General features: G+C 60.1%; 1 protein-coding gene across 4 annotated transcripts in view; it reads left to right on the forward strand.

Moving 5' to 3' along the window:
* TTC38 (tetratricopeptide repeat domain 38) overlaps positions 1–7,799 on the forward strand; it is a 32,232-nt gene extending 24,433 nt beyond the window's left edge. For 2 of the 4 annotated variants that reach the window (XM_059886740.1, XM_024992213.2), the window contains exons 10-14: positions 384–465; positions 2,518–2,683; positions 3,727–3,886; positions 4,098–4,171; positions 6,478–7,799. In XM_059886740.1, coding sequence (XP_059742723.1) covers positions 384–465; positions 2,518–2,683; positions 3,727–3,886; positions 4,098–4,171; positions 6,478–6,571 — 576 coding nt within the window. In that variant the 3' untranslated portion in view covers positions 6,572–7,799. The other 2 variants (NM_001105259.1, XM_059886741.1) reach the window with 2 other exon arrangements.
* The last annotated feature ends 1,976 nt before the right edge of the window (positions 7,800–9,775 follow it).

Here is a 9,775-nt window from a genome sequence, read left to right on the forward strand (position 1 = left end):
TCCTGTAAGAGGAAAGCCTATGTAAGCTCCATCCTCTATAAGGCACTCCTTGCGGTAGGGAATGAAGGGTGACGGGAGCTTGTGGGGTGGGGTGCAGACCCGCTGGAGGAGTAGTTGTTGTCAGGCCAGGCGGGGACACGCGGTGCGAGGCGGGCCAGGGCCCGACGCCCTCTCCCCTGGGGCCAGTGCGCTGGGCTCTCTCCCAAGTCTGTCCAGTGTCCCTCAGGCACCCGGAGCGGCCCAGGCCCTGAGAGCCGAATGGCCCTGAGGGGTGCGTGGAGGGGACGCTGGCGGTGGCTTCCGTGGGCTGAGGGCTTGGCCCCGATGGGCGGACTCGGGTGGTCCCTGCAGCCCCTCACCCCCCACCCGCCCTTGTCTTCCAGATCCTCCCCAGCCTGCGGGCCAGCGGGGCGATGCTGGACGTGGTGGACAGCTGCTCCATGCTGTACCGGCTGCAGATGGAAGGTAGCCCTGTCTGCTTCCTGCTTCCCCCCTCCAGTGTGACGAGCGGGCGGTGCCGTGGCTGGGGTCCAGGCCGGCAGGAGCGCTTGAGCGAGTTTCTCCAGGGCCTGCTCTCAGCCCTGGGGCAGTGCGGCCCCAGGCCAGGGGCCAGGCCCCAGCTGCCCTTTGTCCTGGTTCCCACTTCCCCTCGGAGCACAGGCCTCCAGCTCCAAACCTGGCGGGCCCCTGCCGTCCCCACAGCCTACCTGCCCGGCCTGCAAGGCACAGGTGGCACCTGGCCACCCGTCTCTGGTACCATCTGTTTCTCAATGCCCAGGGATTTCAGAGAGACACATTTCTCAACAGTGTCACCTTATGCTTGGACATGGCCAGGACGGGGTTGGTCATACCTCTGGGGGCCACGGAGGGCTTCCGGCCGACCGCTGCGGGTACCGGACGGCTCTGTCCGCCCTCCCAGGTTCAGCAGAGCCAAACCCCTGCCCACCACAGGGCCCGTGTCAGCGGGACAGAGTGGGCATGAGGCTGTTTCTAGACTGCTCTGGGAAGGCTTCCTAGAGGAGGTGAGATGGAAGCCACGAAAAGGAGCACAGGGTTTTGTCGAGGGGCGATGGGAAAGGACATCAGAACAGGGAGTGGCCTATCCAGCGCCACAAGGACGGCAGCCGATGGCCTGTTCTGGGGATGAGCGAGCGGCACGGTCCGGAGCGGCACGAGCGGAGGAGGCTGAAGGGTGGGGATGGAGGGTGATGAATGCAGCTTTTATCTGCATATTGGAGGGCCTCTGGGGCCAGGCTGAACTGGTTCCGTCCAGCAAGCGGGCTGAGCAAGGGGAGGCCAGGCTCGAGGGGGCGACGGGGCTGGGCGGCCAGAGCCCGGCTGGTGGGGCCTGTGTCTCTGCTCAGCCAGAGCCTCCAGAGTTGGGAGGGGAGGAGAGGGCCCGGGGAAGCTGCGTCCTGCTGACCCCGACCCTGTAGACCCTTCGTCTGTGGAGGTCCAGCCTGGGCCTCAAGCCTGGGCCCCCCGAATGCCTGTGAGGAGGGGCTCAGAAGGGCCGGGCCCTGGTCTGGAGGCTGGGAGACCCCATCGGGGTGCCATGGGGCTGGGGAAGGGAGAGGAAGGCCACTTGCTTCCTCACCGCAGAGTGGAGCCTCCAGGCTGCTTCCAGTTGACGGGCAGAGACGCGGAGGTCCAGGGCAGCCACAGGGTCGCGGGAGGAACGTGAGGAGCAGGAGGGGGAGTCGGGTAACTTTCGGGATCCACGAGGGACAGGAGGGGAGGTGGTGTGAGAGAGCAGAGTAGAAGGAACAGTCTCGAGCTGGAAATACAGACCCAAAGGAGTGCTCAGTCACTTAGTCGTGCCCGACTCTTTGCGACAACTCTTTGCAGCCCCATGGATGGTAGCCCGCCAGGCTCCTCTGTCCATGGGATTCTCCAGGCAAGAACACTGGAGTGGGTTGCCATGCCCGCCTTCAGGGGATCTTTCCAGCCCAGAAATCGAACCCAGGTCTCCCACATTGCGAGCACATTGTTTACCTCTGAGCCACCAGAGAAGCCCCAAAAGGAAGACCCAAAGGATACTCTTTATGAATTCCGCAGGTTCTGACTGGCCCCCTGCCCTGTGTCAGGGGCCTTCCCAGTGAGAACCACAAGAGCAAGTTTTACAGTGGTTGTGCTCTGTCGCGTCTGACTCTTTGCAACCCCATGGACTGTAACCCACCAGGCTCCTCTGTCCATGGGATTCTCCAGGCAGGAAGACTGGAGTGGGTTGCCATTTCCTTCTCCAATACAGTGGTTTGGGGTTTGTCAAAGGGGTCAGAGACTTCACTGAACACCCTTCCATAGCTTTTATTATTTTGATTGGCTTTCTACCTTACCCATCTGCTGCTTTTATGATTAAACAAAGTTAACGTAAGCCAGGCCCAAAGGCCTAAGCCCGAGGCCAGATGCCACCTGCCAGCTTCGCAGGGTCTCCTCACGTGGAACCACCTGTGGGGGCCAGAGGCTCGTGCACACAGCGCTCACGCCAGGCCCGCGGGTGTCCCCCCGTGTCCCCAGGGGTCTCCGTGGGTGAGCGGTGGCAGGACGTCCTGTCTGTGACCCGGAAGCACAGCCGAGACCACATCTTGCTCTTCAACGATGCGCACTTTCTGATGGCGTCCCTGGGCGCAGGGGACGCCCAGACCACGCAGGAGCTGCTGAGCACCCTGCGGGATGCCAGCGAGTACGTGGAGGGCCTGGGGCGGGGGGCGGGGGCAGCGCGGCAGACCGCCTCTGCCTGCCGGGAGGCCGAGGGTGGAGGCCCCAGGTGAGCACAGCCACACGGATGCCCATGGCGGCCCTCCCAGGGGTGCCCCTTAGACGAACATCCTCCGAAGGTGCGTGCCCCAGGTGTTCAGTCTCCCCCAGCTGTGTGTCCCCGTGGGGCGGGCCCTTCGAGGGTACGGTTGCTTCCCACCCCGCCCCCCCCCCCCCCCCGACACAGAGCAGTCCCTGTCCTCTACGCCTCAAGGTCAAGGTCAATGTCATGCCCAGGGGAGGTGGGGAGGCCCTGGAGCCAGAGGGACTGCCCCTTACAGGGTCTCAGCTCTCTGCTGTCAGCCTGCTTGCTCAGCTGGTGGGAGAATGGGGGCAGTGACATGGTGACATCCCCGCACCAATCACAGCGGGGCCAGAGAGTCCGGGGAGGCACAGTACAGGCCACCAGGGATGTGGCCAGCCGTCTCCCGAGCGGAGGGCTACAGCTGGGGACCAGGAGCCCTGGCGGTTTGTCCCGGCTGCCCAAGGGAGGTTGACACCCACGGCCACTTGCCCTGCCCCTCCTCCTGGGGCTTTGGCCATAGCTTGAGGCCCCCAGCCCTCATGACCCAGATCGGGCACCTCCTGAGGGCCCTGGGAAGACGAGGCCTGCCCCAGCTGTTCATTCAGTCCAGGGGCAGCACCAGCTCCAGTACAGCCTTGACTTGCTTTCCCTGCAAGGTCAGCCCTGCTACTCCCACTTTACAGATGAGCAAACTGAGGCCAGGCGTCAGGGCACCGGCCCGAGGCCACAGCGCCATTGGACTGAGTTGAGAGCCTGTTCTCTCCCATCCCTGGTGGCCTGTCCTCCGTCAGCCCACCTTATCAAAGCCCCTACTGTGTGGGGCACAGAGTCAGGGGCGCCGGGCTGAGGAGGAGGCCACCCTCTTAGGGACCTGAGTTGGGTGGGAGACCGATGTGCCGTCACGGGGGCAGCACAGGGCTGAGGGCACCCTCTTGGGCCGGCAGGTCCCCAGGGGAGAACTGCCAGCACCTCCTGGCCCGCGACGTGGGGCTGCCCCTGTGCCAGGCCCTGGTGGAGGCCCAGGATGGGAGCCCCGACCGCGTGGTGGAGCTGCTTCTGCCCATCCGCTACCGGCTGGTCCAGATAGGAGGCAGCAATGCCCAGGTGAGCCCCAGCCTTGCACGTGTCACACAAGGGCCCTGGGGCCAGGAGCCCCCACAGTCCGCAGCCCCCGGGCTCCCGTGGGGTGGGAAGGTCCTTGCGGCTCACACCCCCATGAGCTTGTCCCTGAGGACTGGCCGGCCTGCAGTGGGGGAGGGGGTCCCCACCCCTCGTCCCGTGTCACGGGGTCTCACGTGCCCAGTGCATCTTTCAGAGAGATGTCTTCAACCAGTTACTGATTCACGCGGCCTTGAACTGCTCGTCCGGCCTCCACAAGCACGTGGCCCGGTGAGTTCCGTATTCTGGCCCAGAGCCCAGCCAAGAAGGACCCCGAGCACAGCCCCTGTCACTCGGGGGTCTCCCCCGGACTTTCAGGGTCCCAGAGGTTCCCACCTGCCTTGGCCGAAGGTGGTGCCCATCTCTAAGCCTGTGAAGACACGAGGCCCCGAGGGTGCCTGGTTCTCCCCTCTGAGCATCTGCAACTTGACCAAAGGGGCAGAGGGCCCTGCCTTCAGCGCCCCCTGCCCCGCCCTCCCCCAGCGCACTCCTTGTCCTGGCCACGCTGAGCTCGTTACTTGTGCAGGCCCCTGGGCCTTCACACGTGCCGCCCTTCTGCCTGAGACGTCCTTCCTTGTGCACCCGCTGACACCCACTGAGCCTTCAGGCCTCGGCTCACATTATCCTACCAAACTGTGCCAGGTGCCAGGGGGAGAGGTGGGTGGGTAGGCCCCAGCCGAGGCTGCGAGGAGCTTCCCTCTCCTGCAGGGAGTAAGTGATTCATTCCACAAATGTGTGTAAAAACGCTGTGGGCGTGGGCGCACTGCCCGGGATGCCGTGGTGGAGGGGTTGAGTGGATGGGGGCCAGGGTGGGAGGGAGCCCGTGGAGGTGACATTCAGGCGGACTCCTGAAACCAAGAGGGTTTAATCGGCTCAGAGGTGATCTGCTCAGGAGGAGGGGTGCGGCTGGAGGATTAGGGGTGTCGGGGTGGGGGCACCCCAGGAAGAAAGCTCTGGGAAGCCAGCCTCTGCCACAACCTCTGTGCTCCCACCCCGGCTCCTCTCAGCCCCACCGGCCCCAGTGCCCTGGGGGTGAGATGAGACCCCCTCCTCGCCCAAGTCTCCTGGCCAGCTGGAGCGCCAAAGGGAAAGGGGTTCCGGGGTGCCAGGTGGGTGGAAGAGGTTTCCTGAGGCCCCGTGAAGCTGCTGCTGCAAGTCCAGACTGCACAGGGGGCACTTGCTGGACTCTGGAGGTTAGAGGTCCGGCGGAAGGGGCCAGAGTCCACGCAGCCCATGGCAGGCAAGGCCCAGCTTCCTCAGCGGTGGTTCCAGCCGAGCAGTGCAGGTTTGGTGGTGCTGATGAAACGAGCATTGATGGTGTGTCCCACGAGTGTGGACAGACACACAGGAAGTGGTCACACCCTGTAGCGCCCTGGACGCATGGCCCCTCTATCAGCCCCCCACGGTCACATGCAGAGCCGCACACATTCTCTAGTGCTGGAGCTGCTTGGGGGCTCCAGGCCTGGTGGCAGCTGGGCAGGGAGGGTGGGGCCCTGTGGACAGAGAGGCGGGCGAGGCCTTGAGCAGGGGAGCTGGGGTCAGCTGGAGGGCACGATGCGGTCCACGCTGGGGGTGCTGGGGAACCCGCTGCCGGCGGGGTACCTTCCTGGCATCCTCACGCTGCTCAGCCCCCCTCCCCTCCAAAGCAGAACGCCTCAGCCCCCTGCCATGGTGTCCCCAGCCCCAGTGCCAGGCCCAGCCCCTTAACCCTGCCCTCAGTGCAAAGGATCACTATGGTCAGTTGTTTGGCGGGGGGTCTTTGTCTTAAATTATCTTCCCTTGTTGAAAGCTGGAATTTTCCCCTCACCGTTCCTTTGGCCGCTTGATTCCCTAGAACATTCTCAGGCACGGTGTTGTTCAGTCGCTCAGTCGTGTCCGACTCTTTGCAACCCCGTGGACGGCAGCACGCTAGGCTTCCCTGTCCATCACCCACTCCCGGAGCTTGCTCAAACTCATGTCCATCGAGTCGGTGATGCCATCCAACCTTCTCATCCTCTGTCATCCCCTTCTCCTACCCCAAGTCTTTCCCAGCATCAGGGTTTTTTCCGGCATTCTCAGGCATGGTCTTCCCCTCCATCTCCATGGTCACGCCCCACCCTCTGGTCCAGGCACTCCTTATGGCAAGGAGACAGGCCCCAGTCTTGGGGCAGGTGAGGCCACAGGGGTGTGCCCACCCTGAAACGCTCTGCACTTGGGCATCACCAGGACACTGCCAGGGTGCTCTCCAATCATGGATGGCCTGGGCCAGCATGAAGATGTGGGGCGGGAGCCCAGGCTTTCTCAACCTCACAGCGCTGCCCACCTGCTGTCCTCTCCCCACCCCTGCCAAGGCCCTGTCTCCTGCCTCTGGGCCTTGGTCCCACCTGTCCCCTGGGCCGTGATGCCAGCCCCTCCCTCCACCACTGGGTGAGGGGGCTTCTTGCTTTCTGCCAGCTCAGCCCCAGCCCATGCTGCTCATGTCCTGCCTCAGGGTGGAGAGCCATCCATCCCCCAGCTTCTAGAAGGTTCCAGCACTGACCTTGTCTCTGTTTCCCCAGGAGCCTTCTGATGGAGCGAGATGCCTTAAAGCCCAACTCCCCCCTGACCGCTAGGCTCATCCGCAAGGCGGCCGCCGTCCACCTCCTGCAGTGAGCCGGCCTGGCTGCCCACCCCGCGGGGCCTCTGCGACCCTCAGACCGGCTGCTGCATGGGCTTCGCAGGGTTACAAGTGGTTGGGGCCAGTTGGCTGGGCCTGTAAAGCAGAAGGCCCTGTAACCAGCAGCGTTACAGGAAGAGGGGCAGAAATCAATTTTCAGCATGGTTCCAAATCTTTTTCTAATACTCGCTCAGGGCCATAGTGCGGTTTCAAGCAGAGCCTAGGTGGGGGCTGCTGTTTTATTTGCCTCAAAAACTGTTTTCCCAGGGGACCCTCCTTTACACCTCCCAGTTCGAGGGTTGGAAGGTCGGGGTGGGGTGGTGGTGGGCTCAGCTTGGGGAGGGGAGTCTCCCATCCACCCCTAGGGGCACCCCTCTCCGCACTCCAGGCCGCCCCTGGGATAAAGCCCACCATTCTGCCTTCCTCTCCATATTCTGGAAAGGTTCTGTCGTCCCACCTTTTGGATGAGGGGACCCATGGTGGGGAGTGACTTGCCCAGGGTCCCGACTAGTGGGGGCCCTGTGCCTCCTGGGAGAGGGGCTCCCACCTCAGTGCCTGGGCCCTTGGCCCTTCTGCTGTGTCTGCAGAGACGTCTGCAAGCTTCCCCTGGGGCTTTAGTGGCACTGATTTGGGTAGATTTTCTCTTAATTCTAAACTGCACATTGTCAACCAGGATTCTTAAAAACTTTTTACTTCACATGGGAGTACAGTTGATTTACGGTGTTGTATTAGTTTCAACAAAGTGATTCAGTTATACCCATGCATGTGTCTGTTCCTTTTCAAATTCTTTTCCCATTTAGGTTGTTATAGACTATGGAGTAGGGATCCCTGTGTTCTGCAGTGGGTCCTTGATTATTTTTGTCAACCATGATTTTAATCATATGTATGCACACTCGTTGATCTGCTGTGCTTTCTGAGGTGTGAAGATTGAGTGTGGACGCAGAAACCAAAGCCTTGTGACTTGGCTTTAACAAGATCTGAGCCAGTTTTATAACTGCTGCCTCTGTCTCCCTCCCCGCGGGGAACCCGGCCCTGACGTCCAACTTGGTGATGCTGTGAGAGGCAGTCTCTGCCCACTGGTGTTTCTCAGGTTCCTTCAGTGCAAACTGAAATTAGGTTAGGGACTCACGGGGCACGGAGGGGGCGGGTCTTCCGGGAGGCAGCAGACACCTCTAAATCGACTAGACACATTTCCTGGGATTAAAATAAATTAGTTAATTGGTTCCTTTGCCTGACTGTTACTGGGTGGGCACCTCTGAGCCTCCTCCATGTGCCAGGCCTGGGCTGGGTCCTGGGAAGACAGGCTTCTCCTGAACATGGGGTTGGATTAGGGCAGTGAGTCAAAAGCAGAGTCATTACAATGGGATTTCAAGAGAGTTGCTGTCTGTCCCCAGGAGTTAGGGACACATCCCAAGGGGAGCCTGCCCTCCCACTCTGAGCTGTCCCTTCCTGCCAGCTCCCATGCTCATACCCCATATGCTCTCCCCTCTCCTGGTTCCAAACAAGACACAGCCTGGCCAGGGGAGCAAGAACCCTGGCCCCCTCCTCCAGGAAGGCCTCCGGCCTCCCACTGCAGGCCAGGGTCCCACAGTCCTTGCTACTGCACCTTTTCCCCCAGCTCCGCCCTCCGCAGGTCAGGGACATCTGTGTCCCAACATCATCCAGCACGGAACTTGCCCTGACTACCTGTCAGTGAACCCATGACTGGTGAATGAGCCCTTGAATGAGTGCATTACAAAATGAAGCAGAATCCGACTGGGGACAGGAAGAAAAGGTGGGTAGGCCGTTGACAGAAGAGAGGAGGGGCCCAAGAGAAGGGCTGGATGAAGACAGAATTCAGTTAGCCGCAATGAGCTATCAACAATTGGTGTGTTCACTGACCGAGTCTCATGTGCTGACATGATACAGGGGGAGGGGCATTGGGAGTGAGCGTTTGGGGACCCTGGCCCCCAGCAGACCTCCCCAGGGCTGTGTGGATCTGACACCTGGGTGAATACCCCTTGAGGCTAGGACCCACTGGGCTCTTGCCGCAGTGGCCCTGTGGTCATGAATCAGGCAAACCCAGGCCTTGGGACCACGGACTGAGCACACACAGCACTAAGCTGGCCACTGCCTTCAGGAGGCCCCAGCAGGCAGAGGGAAGCCTGGGGCCCCTGGGCAGTGGGCTCAACAAAGGCTCCTGTCAGAAGCTGAGCAAGACCCAGAGAGGCCGCTGGGGGACAGTTCGACCTAGTGCCCTACTTCAAGCCCCTCTCTCCATCCACACCTGCAGCCAGGGCTGCTCCTGGACTTCCCAATTCCAGCCAATAAATTCTTCTTCTGAAGCCAACTTGAGGCTGGTCTTCTGTTACTTGCAACCCCGAGGCTCATGACCAGTATCTGCAGCTGGGATTTAACTTGGGTATGTATGGCCCTGCCGGGGTCCAGCCCCGGTGGATCCAGGGAATTCGAAGCGGGGACGGCGTCGGCTAGGATCGGGAAACAACTGCTTAATTAAACGTTAATTAAGGATATAAAGAGTAATAGAATAAGGATAGCTCAGTGAGGGAATTCAGTGGAGAAAAGAGGCTGAATAATTCAGCCAGAAGGTAAGAGAAAGAACGACATAGGGAAACCAAGTTTCAGTGAACAAGGCCCACACTTTATTTTCCAAAGTAGTTTTTATACCTTAAGTTATGCATAGAGGATAATAGGGGAAGGGGTAGAGTCATGCAGCAAGCCAGGCTTTCTTCCTGCAAACTTATCATATGCAAAAGCTTAGGTGATTTGCATCATCTTCTGGCCCGGAGGCCTGTTAACATTTTAAGACCCTTTCTTCAGAAAACTTATTTTTCTCTAAAGGTGATTAGTCAAGCGCCACCCTCCAAAAGCATTAAAGTTGCATTCCTATAGGGCAAAGGTGTGGTGGGCTACAACAAGAAAAAGAATTAACTCAAGGGTCCCAGGTTACAAACATTAAAGCTACTACTTACACCAATTCTATTAATCAATACACTGCCAGGGACACAGCAGGTAAGGGATGCAGCAAACATTGGCCCAACAAGTGAAAATCCCTTCACCAATACAATTTCTAATCAATCTTTTAACTACTCAAAGGAATCTGTGTTTAGACAGTTTAGAACATCTCCTGCCTCTCACAGTTGGGAGGCTCTGAACAATCACATGTGGCCAGAAAAACCTATTCAGGCAGGCTAGAGGAT

This window comes from Bos taurus, chromosome 5, assembly GCF_002263795.3.
Source record: "Bos taurus isolate L1 Dominette 01449 registration number 42190680 breed Hereford chromosome 5, ARS-UCD2.0, whole genome shotgun sequence".
NCBI classification, from domain to species: Eukaryota; Metazoa; Chordata; class Mammalia; order Artiodactyla; family Bovidae; genus Bos; species Bos taurus.